The sequence below is a fragment of the Lissotriton helveticus genome, chromosome 3_1 (genome assembly GCF_964261635.1).
Source record: "Lissotriton helveticus chromosome 3_1, aLisHel1.1, whole genome shotgun sequence".
NCBI lineage: Eukaryota > Metazoa > Chordata > Amphibia > Caudata > Salamandridae > Lissotriton > Lissotriton helveticus.
In genome coordinates, this window is record NC_136061.1 from 378,733,415 (window position 1) to 378,753,515 (window position 20,101).

The 20,101-nt window shown below is 44.5% G+C and overlaps 1 protein-coding gene across 1 annotated transcript in view; it reads left to right on the forward strand.

The window, feature by feature from the left end:
• UNC119 (unc-119 lipid binding chaperone) overlaps positions 1–20,101 on the forward strand; it is a 403,376-nt gene that overhangs the window by 261,420 nt on the left and 121,855 nt on the right. Inside the window, exon 4 of the mRNA XM_078680113.1 lies at positions 7,492–7,664. Within this exon, the coding sequence (XP_078536239.1) occupies positions 7,492–7,664 (173 nt within the window). The remainder of the gene's footprint in view (positions 1–7,491; positions 7,665–20,101) is intronic.

Here is a 20,101-nt window from a genome sequence, read left to right on the forward strand (position 1 = left end):
GTTCCTCGGAGGGCTGCGGTGGGGCTGGCCAGTATCTTGAAGTTCATTCTAGTCCTCCATCCTTACTGAGAGGTTTAGATGAGGTTTATGTGACATAATCCTGATAGATATTTGGATAGCTTATCATTCCAGTTATAGGGGTTATACCTTTTATTCCAGCAAACATAAGATACACACTTGCATAGATTATTAACAATATTTTGCATGGTCAGTGCAGAGCGGGTCTCTTTCCGCAGGAAGATCGTCCCCAATAACTTTGGAAAATAAGTTAGGCTGCATTTTGGCACCTGGTGTTGAGAATTCATGTTAAGGATAATCTGGCTCATTATTTTACAGAAAACATTAAGGAAGGTAGTTTTCAGTTAAATGTCGATTGCCCATTTGCAGTGACCACTAGGAAAATGCCCACTGACTTTGATATACACAAAGCAATCCTGCCCTATTAAAGGAGGATAAACGGGTGATATTTGTCTTGTTCCTTATGTAGCTGGACAAGTTCCTTGTGAAGGTTCTCTAGTGATCCTTCACTCACTAGATACATAGTAGGCATATTACATATAATTCATTCTAAAGACCTTGCAAAAAGCAAGTGTGGCCCAGAAATGCAAATTTGATTAATCTATGTCATGAAATTCGAGGGGCTAGATAGGGATGTATGTCTCTCCCTTGTTATTTATCCTTAAAATGGAGCTCTTTGGACAACAATTAAATACTAATGTAGTCATCAAGGGAGTTCAAACCCCTTTGGGTTATCATAAAACTTCCTTATAAAATGATAATATTCTATGTTTTCGACAGACTCAACACTATCAACAAGCTCTTGTTGATAAACTAGAAAAACAAAAGTATCTGATTTGAAAATCAACTACCAGGAGTCGACAGATATGGGGATATTTGAAGGGACATCTGATACTTACTAGTCCAGAATAGATTCGCCTCTGTTAAAGACTCTGTGGTCAATTTTGGGTGTAGACCTCCATGCACATTGGAAAGGCTAATACAGCAGTAATATTCTGGGTCTGTTGAAAGTTGTATATTAATATATATATATATATATATATATATATATATGTGTATATATATATATATGTTCGAGGCATGTGGGCTGCTGAATTTATATCTATGCATAGATCGCCGCCTAGTGGTGGGTCCGGATGATTGCACATTGTTGTCCTGGAAGAGTCTTTGAAGTATCACGAGATAGGTGTCTCCTCCCCTGGACTACAGTGCGCATGGGCATCCCCTCCATGCTCAGATTGTTTTTTTCCGCCATCGGGTTCGGATGTACTTTCTTAGCTTAAGTTAGGAATATATATAAATACTCTTTCTCAAGGCCAAAAGGCCTTCGGAGCGTCGGTATTGTCTTTCGTTCGGTGCCTTACACTTGTTTCCACAAGTCGTCGACGACCGATTGCCTTTCGACGACAGAGGCCCCATCGACGATCGACGATGGAACGAAGTCCGTTCAAGCGCTGCCCCGTTTGCAACTCGAAATACCCTCACATCGATGTGCACCCGGTATGCAATAAATGTCTCTCACCAGACCACGACGAGGCCAGCTGCATGGCCTGTTCGAAGTTCAGATCGAAGAAAACTCTTCGTCTTCGACGCGCTGCACGACAGTCGGCGCGGGACTCGGCACCCGATCCAGAAAATATCTTCGGGGGTGACGACGAGGAGGGTGTACGAGAAGAGGATTCTGCTCAGCACTCGGATCCCGCATCGGAGCAAGACTCACATTACGAAGAGGACGAGGGAGAACTCTATGTCCATGATGATGACATCGTCGAGGTAGGAGACTACGCACAACCTCTCGGAGCCGTCGACGATGACTCAAGCGAGGAGCTAGGCCCAACCGCAGTAGCGGGGCCCCATACAGACTCTTCCACGGCTCAGGTCGAGGCATCGCAGGAAGGCCTTAGCCAAGATCTTCATCCACGTTCTCCAGTCCCACTTCAAGGCCCGACTAAGAACATTTCCAAAGAGCCATCGGTCGAGCGGCCACAATCAGTGGAGCAATCGAAACCGAAACATAAAGACACAAAATCGAAACCGAAAGTGTTGACAACAACCATCGGCTCGAAGACTTCAGAGCCTTCCAAGTCAAAACGTGTGCTCGACCCCTCGGGGTCGACAGGGGGCGTCGACCCGAAGATCGGAGCGATGAAGCCTGTGTCTGCTGTTAAACACGTCACGCTCACGTCGACGTCGAAGCCCAGCTCCAAAGATGGCGACTCTTCCAAAGGACTCAAGGCCCAAAAGGCCGTCGATCCGAAGATTCAGAAGCCGCAACTGGTCAAGGCCTTCGAGCAGAAAACCACCCTCGGAACAAAGGAACAAACCTCCTCGAAGACCGCAAGCGTCCCTGCTGTGCAGCAACGGATCGAGTCAACAAAAACCCACAAGCACACTGACCAGTCGGAGTCGGTCGGATCGAAGTCGAAGTCTTAAAAGCAGGTCGGTCCGTCACCGATGCTTTCGGCGCCGATCAAATACGGCCTGCCCCCGACGGCAAGACCTAAGGCTGTCCAACTCCCGTAAGCTACAGACTCATCCAAGTCCCAATCAGTAGCTGCACCCGCCCAGCCTCGAACCGAAGACTTTCAGTTCCAGCCACCGACCTACGACGAACAGTCGAAATTATACATCGACTCCGAATCAGGCAGGCTCACCGTTTACAAACGGAAAATCAGGCCTGAAACACCTATGGAGCCTTACAAGATACCACTAAAGAAAAAGAGAGACTCTACTACCTCTCCTATCCTTTTTGAACCCATACACCCGTATGGGCAAGACTATACCTACTCACCCACACCAGTCACTGAGGATGTGAAGGAAGGGGACAATGAGGAGCAGTTTAACTATCCCATTGACACATCAGGATGAGTCCCAGCCATGGGCTGACACTGTTGACCCTGATGAACCACACACCACCCCTGACACTCAGTCATATGCAGTGAAGACTTTGCCTACTGAAGACACTGCTGCGTTTAACGCACCCATTGAAAGGGCAGCCCTTAACCACGATGTCGACATGCACGCTGACCCTTTTTGATACGTTCTCTATGTCAGAGAGATCTGTAAAAACTCTGCCTATGCTTAAGGGTGTGCTCAAACATGCCGGCGACATTTTCAAAGGGCCCACTAAAGCGAGGGTGGTGAACCCCAGAATTGAAAGGAAGTATCAGCCTGCGCCAGTGGACCCTACGTATATCAAGGGCCAACTCCCTTTGGACTCCTTAGTGGTGGCTAATGCTCGCAAAAGGGCAAACTCTCAGACGACTGGTGATGCTCCTCCTCCGGACAAAGAGTCCAAGATCTTTGAAGCTTCTGGGAAACGTGTAGCGGCTCAAGCAGCTAATATTTGGAGAATCTTCAACACACAAGCCCTGTTAGCAAGATATGACAGGGCCCATTATGACACGTTAGAGCAGCTACTGCAACACCTGCCAGATGCTTATAAGGAGGGAGCAGAAATGCTTATACAAGAAGGGAAGTTGATCTCCAACGCGTCCATTAAGTGTGCGTTGGATGCAGCTGATACTGCAGCTAGGGCCATAAACACTAGCGTGATGCTTAGACGGCATGCCTGGCTCCGCATCTCTGGTTTCAAGTCGGAATGGTTTCAAGTCGGAAATCCAAACCACTCTACTTAATCAGCCAGTTAACCCTAACTTCCTGTTTGGTCCTGAGGTAGACACCACTCTAGAAAAGATTAAAAAGGACACTGACACTGCAAAATCCATGGGTGCTCTGCAGTCTCAACAATTATGGGTCAGTTCCTTTCGTCGCTCCGGTAACAGGGGAGCTTCTAGAGGCCAAGCATCGCATCAAGCCCAATACACCAAAGGAGGCACACAATCCACCTATAACAAGAACAATAGGGGTGGATACCGTGGGAACAGCACCAAAGGCAGAGGATGTGGAAATAATATTACCAGATCCTCCGCCACTAACAAACAGTGACGTCTTGTCACTGCCCCCCGACCATACCACACCAGTTGGGGGGAGACTTCAGCAGTTCCTGTCAGTCTGGGAAAGCATTACCACAGACAGGTGGGTGAGACAACTTATACGTCACGGCTATTGTCTAGAGTCAACGTCCACTCCACCCAACATACCCCCAAGGCACCGTCCTATGTCCGCAGAGCACATGCACTTATTGCAGCAAGAAGTCATCTCCATGCTGCAAAAAGGGGCCATAGAACTCATGCCTTTAGACCAGCAGGGTACAGGGGTGTATTCACTGTACTTCCTAATCCCCAAAAAAGACTGGTCTCTGCGGCCCATTCTGGACCTCAGACCCTTAAACCAATACATCCTGTCAGAACACTTTCACATGATCACTTTACAGCAAGTTCTGCCACTGCTAGTCAGGGAAATTTTCTAGCAACCCTAGATCTGAAGGATGCCTACTTCCACATTCCCTTGCACCCCAGTCACAGGAAGTATCTCAGGTTCACCATCAACAACCAGCATTACCAGTTCAAGGTCCTGCCTTTCGGGGTCACTACTGCCCCCAGAGTGTTTACAAAATTCTTGGCGACAGTGGCCGCGCATCTTCGGAGACAGCACATCCATGTCTATCCGTATCTAGACTACTGGCTTGTCCAAGCAAAGTCTGCCCAGCAGTGTGCCAGCCACATGTCCCGCACAATTCACCTCCTACACAGTCTAGGATTTTCCCTAAATTACCCAAAGTCTCATCTTCAACCCGCCCCTGTACAACAGTACCTGGGCGCGGAAATAAACACTCTCACTGCCACTGCGCGACCAAACTCAGCGAGAGTCCTCAGCATGCAGGTGCTGATTCAAAAATTCAGACCACAACACTCACTCCCAGCGCAAGTGTTCATGGAACTTATAGGCATGATGGCCTCCTGCATCTTTATAGTCCCTCACGCGAGGCTGCACATGCGTCCGCTTCAAGAATTCTTGGCCCGCCAGTGGAACCAGGCTCAGAGACAAATGAGAGACCTAGTGTTGGTGACCGGTAGTGCATACAACTCTCTGCATTGGTGGAACACACAAAACCTCTGCAAGGGACGACCATTCCAGCAGCCTGTACCACAAGTGGTGCTGACAGCGGACGCATCTCTCCAGGGCTGGCGAGCTCATGTCCTCCATCATACTGTGCAGGGACTGTGGACCACACAGCAAAAGCGGTTGCACATCAACCTCCTCGAATTGATGACAATCTTCATGGCGTTGAAAGCATTCAAGTTGCATCTCTGCAACAAAGTCGTGCTTATACGAACAGACAACATGACTACAATGTATTACATTCAGAAGCAGGTAGGGACACACTCTCCGCAATTGTCACACCTAGCACAGAGCATGGAAGTGGGCCATTCAAAGGAACATGTTCCTCATGGCGGAACACCTCCCAGGCAAGGACAACCAGATGGCGGACCTGCTCAGCAGGCACAGCCATCAGATGCACGAGTGGGAGATACATCCCTCAGTGCTACAACCTTATTTCCAGCAGTGGGGTCATCCAGAGATAGACCTATTCGCCACACAAGCAAACGCAAAATGCCAAACCTTCGCCGCCAGGTTCCCACACCCGCAGTCTCAGGGCAATGCGATATGGATGAACTGGTCAAACAGATTTGCGTACGCTTTTCCTCCAGCACCGCTCATACCGCTGGTGGCGCGCAAACTGAGGCAGCACTCCATGACACTCATCCTAGTTGCTCCAACGTGGGCGAGGCAAGCCTCGTACACCACGTTTCTAGAACTTTCAGTGGTGCCCCACCAGCGACTAAAACTCACACCCAGTCTCCTCACTCAGAGCCATGGAGACATTCAGCACCCAGATCCGCAACAGTTGAACCTTGCAATCTGGCTCCTGAGGTCATAGAGTTTGGCTATCTAAACCTGTCCCCTGACTGTACGGACATCATCAAGGAGGCTAGACAGCCTACAACCAGGGCATGCTATGCGGCAAAATGGAAGCGTTTTGTCATCTACTGTTCCAGTAATAACATTAATCCACTGGATTCTTCCACGCAAAACATCATATGTTACTTGCTGCACCTATACAAATGCAATCTAGCGTATAGTTCCATCAGGATACACTTAGCTGCAATGGCCGCATATCTTCAAAATAGACAGCACCTCTCCCTTTTCCGAGTACCGGCCATTAAAGCTTTTATGGAGGGACTCAAAAGAGTCATTCCTCCAAGACACCCGCCTTCGCCTGTCTGGAACCTCAACATAGTCCTCACCAGGCTCATGGGTCCACCATTTGAACCTCTTCACTCTTGTGAGATACAATTTCTCACATGGAAGGTGGCTTTTCTGGTGGCAATCACGTCGCTCAGACGGGTTAGTGAGCTGCAAGCCCTCACTATTCAAGAGCCTTTCATTCAAATTCATGCTAATAGGGTGGTGCTGCGTACCAACCCTAAATTTATGCCCAGGGTGGTGTCACAGTTCCACATTAACCAAACTATTGAACTACCAGTATTTTTCCCAAATCCTGATTCAGTGGCAGACAGAGCACTACACACACTAGATGTTAAAAGGGCTCTCCTGTATTACATAGACAGGACTAAAGACTTCAGGAAAACTAAACAACTGTTTGTTGCCTTCTCTCCACAGCACAAGGGCAACCCAATTTCAAAGTCAGGTATAGCCAGATGGATTGTTAAGTGCATACAGATCTGTTATCAAAAGGCTAAACGCGCATTAACGGTTCCGCCACGAGCGCATTCCACACGCAAGTTAGGGGCATCCATGGCTTTCCTGGGTAACATTCCTCTAGAGGACATTTGTAGAGCAGACCACCATCCACACATTCACCAAACACTACTGTGTGGATGTACACTCAAAACAGCAAGCTGCTGTAGGTCAAGCTGTTCTAAAAACTCTTTTTTCAGACTGCTGCAGCTGGCTCAGGCAACCGCCGCTAAGGAGGGTACTACTATTTATTCTATGCATAGATATAATTTCAGCAGCCCACATGCCTCGAATGGAATATGCTACTTACCAGTATGCATCTGTTCTTGGCATGTAGGGCTGCTGACATTTATATCGAATGTGTCTGACATATAGGATCCCCCTTTTAGTCCTCAAGAACAACATTTTCTTAATGGATAAAGATCGATGGAATTTCTTCCTTGTAGTCATCCCCATACATAAATGAAAAAACAGATATCGTGGTCCCTTTTGAGATTACCAATAATCTCATCCATATTTTTTCAGTTTTAGAGTCAATGCAAGCCACAATTGTACATTAGAGCATTTATATTTTTAGTGGTATTGTAGGCTATGGGTACCCAGATTGGCATTGGGAATACCCACGCAGTATTTCTATTTGGAAATAGAGTAACAATCATCCTGGGAAAAGCAAGTTGTACAGCGAGTGCTCTTCACTTGTCCAAGAAGTTGTATGACATTTTCTTGCACTTTTGGGAAGGGGCACAGCTCAATATTGAGTGCTGTGAATTTACCTTTTTTCTTTTTGTTATACTCCTTTCTCTGCAGAGTCGAGTTCACAGTAGGGGACAAACCAATCGACAACTTTCGTATGATAGAACGGCATTACTTCCGGGAGCAGCTTCTGAAGAGCTTCGACTTTGAATTTGGCTTCTGTATTCCGAGCAGTAAAAATACGTGTGAGCATATCTATGAGTTTCCACAGCTATCGGAGGATCTTAGTGAGTATTTGTTGCTTCAGGAAAATTATGTACCATTTGCCTTTACGGTGTTTTTTCTTTATATATAGAACTTTTTTGGGGGGGGGTGGGGGTATAAACAGATTTTAATTGAACTTTTGAGTCTAATCTTTGGTACCTTTTGGTCTGAATCTGTTAACCTTTCAGATGCTGATAAAAATCAGAATTTAAATATATCTGGGTTTGAATACATCTCAGTTATTTATAGTTTGCTCGGAGATGCTCTAAGGTGATCCAGTTTGAGAAAATAATTCTTCTCTGCCTCAGTTGTATCCTTTATTCTTACGGGTCCTCACAAATACCTCCTGTGCTTTTAACCAACGTCAGTTTCATTAGATTGGTGGTTTTAGTGTTTATCCCAGGACAGTCAACACTGGTGGAGCTCTAAAACCTCTTCCTACATTGCTTCTTGCTTTCACAAAATAGTTGGGACTTCGCCAGTGCCAGTGGATGAGGAGAACACTATCCCCAGCTCTTCTCACCATAGTGACTAGACTAGACATGACTAGAAACACTACAAATCTAGTACCACGGTGTGAGATGTTGGATGCTTTTCTTGATGAGCTAGCTTATCAAATAAACTGAACATCCAAGACACTTAAAATTCTCGTAATATAACTAAATCTTCCCAGCAATACCAAGATTGTTATGGTGGCTCCACATCATAGTCCTACAAAAAGATCAATAGTCCAGGCCCTTGATCTGGTAGCGTTGCTCGTTGAAATCTTAGAAGTGGATGTTGGAAGTGTGCTTGATGAATGCACTTATAATTTGAGTTCTCCATCATGTTGTCTTCATTGACATCCAAAATATTAAACCATTTCGCCTTATGCATCATTCTAAAGTGATTTTCAATAGAGATAATCTTGTATAAAAACTACTTTATATATCACACATACACATGCATCTCTTTTGAAAGACAATAATGACAATGTCATTTTTTCTTTTAAAATTAGACCTCGTGAGATTGAAAATAGTTCGGAAGTGGAATTGAACCAGTGGATCTGCAAAAGAACAATCATTTTAAAAGAAAAGCTTGACACATGACTGTAAAATGTTAGTAGCAACTTTCAGAAGCTAAAGATTCTGAACTGCAACTTTAAAGCAAGTAGAAGCATGGGGTTGATAGACCACTTCTGTGATGGAAATTAAGGGACTCTCTTCAAAAAGCAGTGCAGACTCTTTATATACACACTTGTGTGCACATCGAATTGGACTTGAATTTTTACATATCTCAAAGGGTTTATACTAGGGTAATACTCCATTTAATGCTAAGCTCAAAATTCTTTTTTTTAATGTTTTTATTAACATTTTGAGTCATATAACAAACAGTGTGATTCTTAAACAGGAGTACAACATTGGCAGGATACCATACATCTCAAGAGCAAACATCATGCAGCGGGCTCAGAGAGTCAGCCCAGGCACCCAGGATTTTCCGGCAACACCCAGAGGGACCCTCCCTCCCCCCACCAAGCGTGACCCACAATTTCCCAGTAGACCCCAGAGATGATAGTCATTAGAGGCGACTGAAGCTCCATTGTGGAGTCCGCCAGAACAGAGCTCTGAGGGGTGTGCAATGTAAGACCATGGTAACACCTCCAGATAACCAAACCCCAATCAAATTTTCATCTGCGGCCCATTCCAGCAATCCACTGGGCTTTTGTGGGCAGTGTAGGTGACCCAGAATCCTGTGCGATGTCTCTCTTTGCCACAATCAGCCCCAGCATGCAGAACGGCAGCTTTTTTCTAGGCAGGTTATCACTCCCAGGAGTACATAATGGGGACTATGCATTACTGTCTCGCCAATCACTGCAGCAAGTTCCCTGAATCTTCCGACACACCCAGATAGTATGATAGAAAAATCCCTCAGCTACATTAGGCACGGATATTTGTCCCACGGTATGCAACTTAACCTGTTCTAGATACACCCTTTGTAGGATCTTTAACTTGATTAGGCGGAACCATGCCCTTATGGCCACCTCCCAAGGATGCATCAGGGCCTCCTCCCAATCAACAACAAGCGGTTGCTGGAGAAGAAAAAGAGGGGAGCTTTTTGTTTTTACACCTCCTGCTCATGAAATACAGGAGGGGACATTACCTGTCACGTTTTTTTCTATTTTCCTGGAGGGTGGTGGGAGGGACTGGGTGAAAGGCATGAAGAGAGAGAGAGCGAGAGCCAGAGAGAGAGAGCGAGCGAAGGGAGGGAGAGGCGGCACAGACATTCCCAGAGCAGTGAGAGAGAGAGCGAAGGCAAACAAGTGGTGTGCACACGCACATATGCTTCCAATTATCGCGGCCCGTGTCTGGGCACGATAATTTAAAGCATATGTCAGGAAATGCGCATAATAGACACCAATAGGCCATCGACGGTGTTATGCGCCCGCCTCTGGCCTATTGGTGTCTATTTTACAAAACAGCAAGCAGTGAAAGGCCAATAGCATGCCGCAAATGGAAACTCACACGTACGAGCGAGAGGAATTTGCAGGTCCATTTTTAAACCCCCCCCCCCCTCAAAAGGGCTCTTCGCAAGCCCTAAAAATGTCCATTTGGACCGGTCAGAAGTCATTAAATGCCTTCCCATTATGCCCCTCAAAGCTTTCTTCTTATCAGCCTCCCAGTCTCAAAGTCTTTCACAGTCAGACAGTTGTCTAGAGGGATACAATGCACTTTAAAATATAACTGTCGTGTCACTTTAAAGCAACACCCTCAAACACAAAGACTTCAGCCTATGAAGATTACTCTGAAATGTCTACTCTTCACCCTTCCTGTGATGCAGTTTCGCCCATGTTTCATCATGTAGCATTCATCCCACTCAGCCCTTGTGACCTGTGGATTAAAAAAATGGTATATTGCTATTCTGTTCATCTTCTCTCAAATAAAGCCACTTTGCCATCAAATACTTTCAAGGAATTTGTGAAGTACATTCAAGACCTACTCCTTTTTTGAGTCTCCTAGAGCAAAATATTTTCTCTTTTTTTTCTGTACTTTGTAGATTTTCAATTGTCTGGGTTTTGCCATATATTATGCAGTTGTTTTTGCAGACGGATCACTCCCGGCTCCTTGAATTACCGATTATACAACTGTAGTTTCTTTTATATACCAAGAAGGCACAATAACATCTTGACCAGGTAGTTTTGACACTTGGCTCTGATGCACAGCAGTCTGTTCAATGTAGACTAGGAAAAAAGTTACATCAAATTCTCTAATCAGATTATGTCATGCTCTTTCATTGGCATTATTCAGATGGTCTTCCAGTCCAAGGTTTTTCCACTTGTACTTTTTTGCCACAGAGAACAAGTTTTCTCCCAGTTTTAGGATTTTGGGCATTTCTGTTGGTGCTGCTTTTCTTCTAGGATAGTTGTAGGAAGGTCTCTAATTGTGCTGATCCATCGGATCTTCAGAAGTTCTGGAGAACCAGCAATTTTGAAAGATTCTAACACTTCTACTTTGAACGTCCCAGTTATGATTTTTAGTTCTCCTTTTAGACAGCAGCCTCAACTCTTTCTCAGATTCTAGCCCATCAAAGGAGGCTGATTGTTCAAACCTCCATACCATCTCAGAAAATGAAACTCTAGTTCATACAAAAATTAGCCTATGCACAGCTTAGAATTTTTGATGACCGTTGTAACAGCAGGTGTACGACGATGAAAGGTTTTACCGGGTGGCAGTATAACAATGCATGGCTAAGATTCAGCTCTTGACCCTTTAAGCAGAAGCTCAAACCTCTTTGGAATAACTTAAGCGATGGGCAGTTTTTAAATTTCCTATTTGCTCAATATATGCAGCTTGGTACTACATTTCCACCCTTTGTTAGGGAACCGCTCATCATTTTTGAGTACATAAAGTAATATTTTCTTTCCTAACTTATATTCTGCTCAGGTTTTTTTAACCAATAACCTCTTGTGGCATATCCACTATGTAGGCTGTCATTTATTTGAGGAAGTCACTCCACTTTTGTAAAGAACATTAGTAAACTTACATGGAAGGAGCCATACAAAGTTTACCAAAAATGCATACCGTTTCTTCTTTCATTCTCAAAAATCTGAAATGAAGAAATAATTCTCCCTTGTTTACATTCCTAGGCCGCACGCTTGCTCAACTGGTACTTGCTCAGTTGGAAGAATTAAGGCCTCTCAGCTGCATGTGCCCATTCACATTTAGAACTGGACCACCTATTTTTCAAGTCTAGTTAGACATTACCTTGTTTTCCTTTTTTCGTTTTCTCAGGCAGCAACCTCCAGATTTAAACCAGTTGGGTAAGAAGGAGACCAGATAGTGACTTATAGCTATAGTCCTTGCTTTTCCTCCTTTCTAATACCCATTCACCCGCTTGGAGCATCTATTATAAAGACATATAGTAACCGGGTGCAAGTATTTGTTGATGCATAAGTGTTTGGCCTCACTTAACCATATGAATGGACTGTAGCTCTTGGGTCCCACTGAAATTTCTCAGAACCAGTTGTCTGGCATTAACCCATAGCTGCTCGGGCTTTTAAACACCCCAAAACCTGATGCTGACCGCTTTTTTGTGTGTCTTTGTAGGATAGTTCTCTTTAAAGCCTTTATAAAAAATAATAATACTAAGGTATGCAGGCCAAATTTGCATTCCCCGCACTCCTTTATTGGAGATTTTGAAGGTGCCCAGGGTTTGTGGACTGTCTAAGAAGGAAGTGAGAAAATAGCTAAAATGCAGATAGAAAATGGTTTTCTCTGGAAAGAAAGTGCAAAAACGCCTGCGTTTATTTTCTAAAAATAGCATCAACAAAATGTTTAGTTCTCTAGGATCACTGTCTATCCAGTTTTCAGGAACAAGCATCGTTTTGCTACCACAGTTTTCATATTTTTCTAAGTAGTAGTCCATTTTTCCAACTTTTTGTGCTTTCAACCTACTTGCAGTTTCTGCTGAAAACAGGTAAAAAAAACTGTGGGTGAATCCGGATACCTACACAGTAAACAAAATTCTGAATTCAGCAAGGGGTAATTTATGCATATTGGTCATGGTTTTCCTAAAGAAACTAATAGTTGAAATCAAAGCATAATGAAAATAAGTAGGAAAAATAGCAATAGGTGATGTTTTCATCTGTGAATGTTTGCCTCATTGGCTGAGCTACAAACGTTAATGCTTGCTGGAATGTATAGTGGTTGTTGGTAGTCTTAAAACAGGCAGCAATCCGAGATAACTGAGCTGCAGCTTATAGTATTATTTCATTCTTTACTAACCATGCATCAATTGAAAAGATAAAATCTAATGAATGAAAAATTCAATAAGGCAATCTAGGAATATTTTAAATACGCCCTAGATACTGAGTTTAGGAATATTGGTTATTTGTATAACGGAATTTGGGGTTACCCATACTAATATGTGATTCAGAGTGTATTTTGCAGAATGTGTTATTTGCACACTGGAATACATTTGGAAGTCAAGAATAGAGAGAAATGCAATTAACATATATATATATATATATATATATATATATATATATATATATATATATATATATATATATATATTTATTTATTTCTGTGTTTCCACATTCCTCCCAATAAAAGCAGTTCCCCACTTCTGCAACTGGCATATCGTCAGCGAAAAGATAGACCCCAAAACACAACATGGAAACATCACGTTTCCACTACGAAAATTGGCCCATTCTGGCTTTATAAGTAGCTGATGTTTTTGGACCTGGGGTCAATCACCACAGAGAAAAAAACCTACCAAACCCAGACATTTCTGAAAACTAGACACCTCTGGGAATCGAGGGTGGTGTGACCTGCATGGATCCCTCTATGGTTTCTTACCCAGAATGCCCTCCAAACCTCAAACTTTGACTAAAATTGTTCTCACATGTCGATGAGGGAAAGTTGTGGTATCACAAAATTCCTACCACCGATTGTTCCTACACTTTTCCTGTTAAAAACTGTACCGCATTTGTATGGCTGTGCCTCGAACCAGCGGAAGGAACTGATGAAAACAATATGAAGCCGTAGTGGTCCTTGGGTTAGTCTATTTTTGCCTCTGACAACAGGCTATGTGTAATCATGACAGTGACATGTTTGTTTTTAAAATGACAGTTGTGGAGGTGGAACATGGTGCTGTTCTGAAAGGATGTAGTCCCTGTGAGCTCTGCCAAAGGCCCAAAATATTTTGACAATTAACCTTCCCAACTGGCTCTGATTTGAGCACATCCACTTCTGGAATGTTGGAGGAATGAGTGGAGATGGTGGCCTGAGTTAGTACGGCCTCAAATTACTGCTCTGAAGCTCACAACAGCCTGGTAGGAGATCCGCCTTCGACCATCCATCAAAGACTATATCCTAGAAGGCACTGTGGAGACATATCTGCTAGCAACATAGCTGTAAAATGCTGAGTGAAGCTTGCTCAACTCACCACTAAAGACCGGATTTTGGGTCTTGAGGTGACAAATGCAGAGTGGCCTTGAAGAGGCCTTGGTTTCAGCCTCCGATTGGTGGGCACAGTTGCTTCTGGAAGAGGCAGAGAGGTCCCCTCTGAGCCAGCAGGGTGGCCTGGAAGCTGGAGCAATGGGTCCCTTGATTGAGAGGGGTCAGTGTCATGGCTACTGAGAAGGGACATTTGAGAGGCCAGCCAGAATGACTAGACTTGGCTTGGAGTTTTTCCTATGCCCAAATATACCCATTGAGGACTGTTGATGCACATGGTCTGAGTCCTTAATGGCTTCAGGGCCATGGAAGAGAACTCGATACTGTGATGGGACGCTATATTTGAGGTGATGTGCAGATTCTGGAGATGACCGCACCTTTCTTCGTGTGTATGAAAGAAAAAGTGTGGAGCTTAGTAGGGTGCTAACATTTTGCATCCCATCTGAACGCATTGAAGCCTCCTCCAATTACAGATTGCTGTCCCTTGAGGGTTAATGCCTTACTAGGTAATGATATTGAATTGCCTTGATAATTTGAGCCTGGTAGAATAAAGGAAGGAGCCTAACACAAAAAGGTAAGGGGCCGAGAATATGGACCTACTTCGACCTCCTCGAGGTAAACCTCATCACACATACAGAAGTAAGGACTGTAGAGTCTCAATTTTTAAATAAAGTACAAAGTGTAGCAAAGTGCAATGCTTTGTGTAGCAAAGTGCAATGCTTTGTAAAAACTGCCCTCACCCATAAGGGATTGTGGCATGCTTCATCATAGGGCTGCTGCGACACCGCTGCGCAGACCAAAGAGGTGGAGCAATAGGGTGGGGAAGACAATACAGACACTGAGAAAAGGAAAAGGATCCAGAGAATAGTAAGTGCAGATATAAAGTCTAAAACTAACTAAGGGATAGCCTCATAATAATTTTATTCCTGGACTCCCCTGTTAGGGTTAAAATGGTATCTCCCTACAAAAGGATGGTGGTGAAGTGAGTGTATTTAAGCACCCATCAACCCTTCGTTCTGCATGAAGGTCAACATGTTTCAGTCAGATTGCGTTTCTCTCCCGGCTTTCGCCAGAAATGTCGTATCCCTGTACTTAATCCCTTTCTATTAATATACAAATTGTATATCTAATTACTCCACCTGTTAATTTTAAGTACAGTGGGTTCCGTCATCATACTCCTGATAGGATCTGTAAGTGAAGAAAACTGATACAAGTGAAGAGAGTTCTTGTATATGGTCTCAAACGTACGTAAATGTGATAAAAAGTGATAAAAAATGTTAACTATATTATCTACCTTTGTCTCATATTATAACCCATTCGAGCGTAGCGGCTTTCATAACTATTATTTTATCACCACTAGTGAAGGGGAATTGCCCCATGTTGCTTGTGAATTCACGAATGCAAATTATTGAGAACATTTGTGCCTATTTAGAAAAAGTGTGAATACACCTATCAGTAGTATGTAAAACAAAATCATGCTTAAATGATGGCATACAAAGAATATATGATGTTACCACGAATACAAGTTCCACGCATGGCAATACCACGCGAATTTTAGTTCGCAAGTGGCTTTACCACGCTGGAATTTGCAACGAAGGATTATACCACGCATTTTAACCTTCGTTTAAACACAAATAATAAAGAATATTTTCTTACCTGACACCTTCCCGTCTTTCACGAGCAGCCCGTACTTCCATCCACCATCGAAACAAGCGTCAAAACACGTCTGCCAAAATTAAAAAAGGACTACTATTTTGACGTAACGGCACGTCTTTGGGGGAGGCACTTTCCTTTTACCTCGGTGGTACTGAAGTGCGTTTTTTTTAAATTTAATTAACCCGCTCCTTTGTTTATTTTTGGGGGGGAGACCCCCCCAGGCCCCCCCAGCCCCTCCCCCAGCCGACCCCCGCCAACCCCCCAATCCCACGCTGAACGACTGGAAGGAATTCCACGCCTCCCCCTAGCCAGAACGTATATGCGTGGTAAAGACTGTCGTTGAAGGCATACGCGTGGAAAAGACGTTTGCGAGGTAAGTGCCTCGTAGTAAACGTCACGCGTAGAAAAGCCTTCGTTGAAAATGATGTTTCCCGCATACAAAGACCCTCGTGTAAAGAAGCTTGGGTGCTGATGCCAAGACCCCAGTTATATCTTACTGAGTTTCACTTAGTGTGCTGCCAGAAATGGCACGGGGGAAGAGAGCGACCCCCTGTAGTCACACACTAGGTGGGAGAATATCACTATATGCACTGGATTAGAAAGACATATTGCCCCGTTGTATGTTTCCTGCACAAGCATGTTACACAAAATATTTCCTGATATGTTCATTAAAGGAAAAAGTCCCATGAAAAAAGGGAATGTCGGTATTGATCTGCCCCTCTCCTGCATCAGCCAGTCAGTGATAATTACTGTTTCACTGCGTCTCAAATGCAAAACTAGCAATGGCATAACATGTACACTCCAATTGCTCCTAGTATGACCACGCACGCAATTTTCCCCAGACCCTTCCTTACTTCAAGGGTGGTGCGCCTCCGCACAGTTATCCCTCCTGGTGTTGCGTAGGTACTGAGACACAACCCTCAAAGTACTGCTTTCGTCTCTCTGCTTCCCGTCACGTGTGTGCTGTTTTCGTCTCTCTGCTTCCCGTCACGTGTGTGCTGCTTTCGTCTCTCTCCTTCCCGTCACTTGTGCTGGGGACGGGAACGTATGACGTCATTACCACTAGGCGTCTACGTGCATTCTAGCTACTGGAGCACTGACTTCATAGGCCACGCACTACCGGACGTAAAAATACATTGCGATTGTCAAGAAACTAGCCTTCGTGTGTTTTTACACTGTCCCTGGTAAGGATCTATCATGTTATGTTATGTTATGTTACACTTTATTTGTATAGCGCACAGCGACTCAAAAAGAGTATCCTGGCGCTTTCACAGCGAGACATAACTAACACAGAGGCAGATCAATACCGACATGCCCTTTTTTTCATACAAATTTTTTCCTTTAATGAACATATCAGGAAATATTATGTGTAACATGGTTGTGTAGGAGACGTACATCGGGGCGATATGTATTTGTCTAATCCAGTGCATATAACCATATTTTCCCACCTAGTGTGTGACTACAGGGGGTCGCTCTGTTCCCTCATGCCATTTCTGGTGGCACAATAAGTGAAACTTTGTAAGATATACCCAGGGTCTATACATCAGCACCCGAGCGTCTTTAGGCTAGGATCTTTGCATGTTATCATTTAAGCATATATTTTTTACATGATGTTGATAGGTGGGTTCACACTTTTTCTAAATAGGCACACATGTGCTTAATAATTTGCATTTGCAAATTTACAAGCAACATGGGGCATTTCCTCTTCCTTGATCAAATAATAGTTATGAAAGCCGCTACGCACCAAATGGGTTGTAATATGAGATAAAGATAGCTAATAAAGTTATTATATTTTTATCACTTGTTATCACATTTACGTACGTTTGAGACCCTATACAAGAACTCTCTTCACTTGTATCTTTATTTTCTTCACTTACAGGTCCTATCAGGAGTATGATTACGGAACCCACCGTACTTAAAATTAACAGGTCGAGTTATTAGATACACAATTTGTATATTAATAGAAAGGGATTAAGAACAGGGATCCGACAGTTCTTACGAAAACCGGGAGAGAGAAACTCAGTCCAGCTGAAACATATTGACCTTCATGCAGAACGGAGGGGTGCTTAAATACACTCACTTCACCACCATTCTTTGGTAAGGAGATATCATTTTAACCCTAACAGGGGAGTCCAGGAATACAATTATGAGGATATCCCTTAGTTAAGTGTTAGACTTTATATCTGCACTTACTATTTTCTGGATCCTTGTCCTTTTCTCTGTATCTATATTGTCTTCCCCACCCTATTGCTCCATCTTTAGCGTTGGTCTGCGCAGAGGTGTCTCAGCAGCCGTGTGATGAAGCATGCCATAAACCGTTGTGGGTGAGGGCAGTTTTTACAAAGCATTGCACTTTGCTACACTTTGTAAATTATCTAAAAATTGTGAATCTATAGTCCTTACTTCTTTTGTGTGTGATGAGAATAAAAGAAGGAACCTTACAGCTCAAAACAAATGCCACTAAGAAAGTGTAGTCAGAGAGGACTGCAAGACTTCCTGCTATCCAAAAATACCAATCACACTGCAGGTAGTTTCAAGTAGGGCCACGCTCCTTCAACGGTGCAGGGAAGCCAAAAAGGACTTGCATAGAGGTCTGTTGGACCCGAGAAATGGCCTAGGCACCAAACTGCTGAAGGACTTCTGGCAAAACAAATTGAAGCAGCTGGAGGTTGCCAGATGTAACACAATGTCGTAGAGCCGTGGGAGTGAAAGCAGACCTTACTTTGACAAAGTGCAGAACACTGGAGAACTATTCACAAAGGGAAATTATCCAGATTTGAGGACTGGTTGAGAAGACTAAGGGCCCTAATCTAGGTGCATTCAAGGTGAGCCAGTTATCCATCTCTCTTAGGAGATGATCATTCAGAAATGCATTTGGACAGGGTCCAAATCGGCCTGAAACAGCAACAACAACAGATACTGAGATGTCCTGGCAAAACCAGATTGTTTTACTGAAAAAGGAGAGATCCTGAAAGCAGCTTTAAACAAGGGTGAAGACTTGTTTCAGGGTTACGACTGCTCCCTCACTCAGGACATATTGGCAACCATTCTGCAGTGTAGATAGGCTTTAACCCCTCCCCTGCTGGTGACGGAACCACTTCGTCATCAGCTGCGGTCAAGCTGTGCTGATGACGGAGCGGTTCCGTCACGGCCCGCTCGGCACGCCTGCGCTGCGCTGATTCTGCGCCTGCGCTGAGCGTTCCATTGAGCGGGCGGGGCCGTGACGGAACCGCTCCGTCATGAGCACAGCGCAACCGCAGCTGGTGACGGAGCGGTTCCGTCACCAGCAAGCGCCCGCCGCGCGGCCACCCAGCCCCCTTAGCACTGCGGCGGAATAGCCGCCGCAGTGAAGGGGTTAAAACCCATCATGGAAGTGTTGTGCAAGGACAGCAACAAATACAGGTGGGCATGCCGCTTTAGGATCAAATTAGAATTTGATGGCAAAGGCTACCTACATTTAGATTGGATGAAGACCGCAGCCCTTTTAAAACTTCCTCTATAGGAGGAAGACCGTTTGGAGGAAAGGAAGGAGATGGACCCTCACATGGCACTGATGATTGTGGATCTGCCATCCGCTTGGATAAAATTACGAGCCATGAGACAGTGAGGCAAAAAGATGAGGACCCTGAGGGATGAAAGTCCCAGTAATTGGGGAGGCTATCTTATCATAGGATTATTTGTCTCACACTAGTTTGTGCATATGTTAGGCAGTCAGCTGTAAGCCTAGCATCAATGAGTTATCCTGCTTGTAATGTTGATGTTCGAGGCATGTGGGCTGCTGAATTCATATCTTAGCATAGATCGCCGCCTAGTGTTGGGTCCGGATGATTGCACCTTGTTGTCCTGGAAGAGTCTTCGAAGTATCACAAGATAAGTGACTCCTCCCCTGGACTACAGTGCACATGGGCATCTTCTCCATCCTTAGGTTGTGTTTTTTCCGCCATTGGGTTCGGATGTTATTCCTCTTCTCCAACTTCGGAACCGAAACTAAACTACTTTCTAAGGCCAAAGGCCTTCTACTTCGACGGTATTGTTCTCGTTCAGTACTTCTTGACTCAACCAAACTTTCCATCTCGATCCGGTCGTCGACGCGGGCCGTTGGGCCTTTCGACGCCAAGTGGGCCTGCTGTCGATGGAACGGAGCCCGTTCAAAAGGTGCCCACAATGCCACTCCAAATTCCCGCATACTGACAAACATACAGTATCCAACAAGTGCTTATCACCGGAGCACAACGAAGAAAATTGCCCAGCGTGTGCCCAATTCCGTTCGAAGAAGACCATCTGGAATCGACGGGCCTCTAGGCAAGAGATGCAGCGGCCGGCACCGGAACCAGAGAACATCTTCGATGATGAACACGACCTCCCAG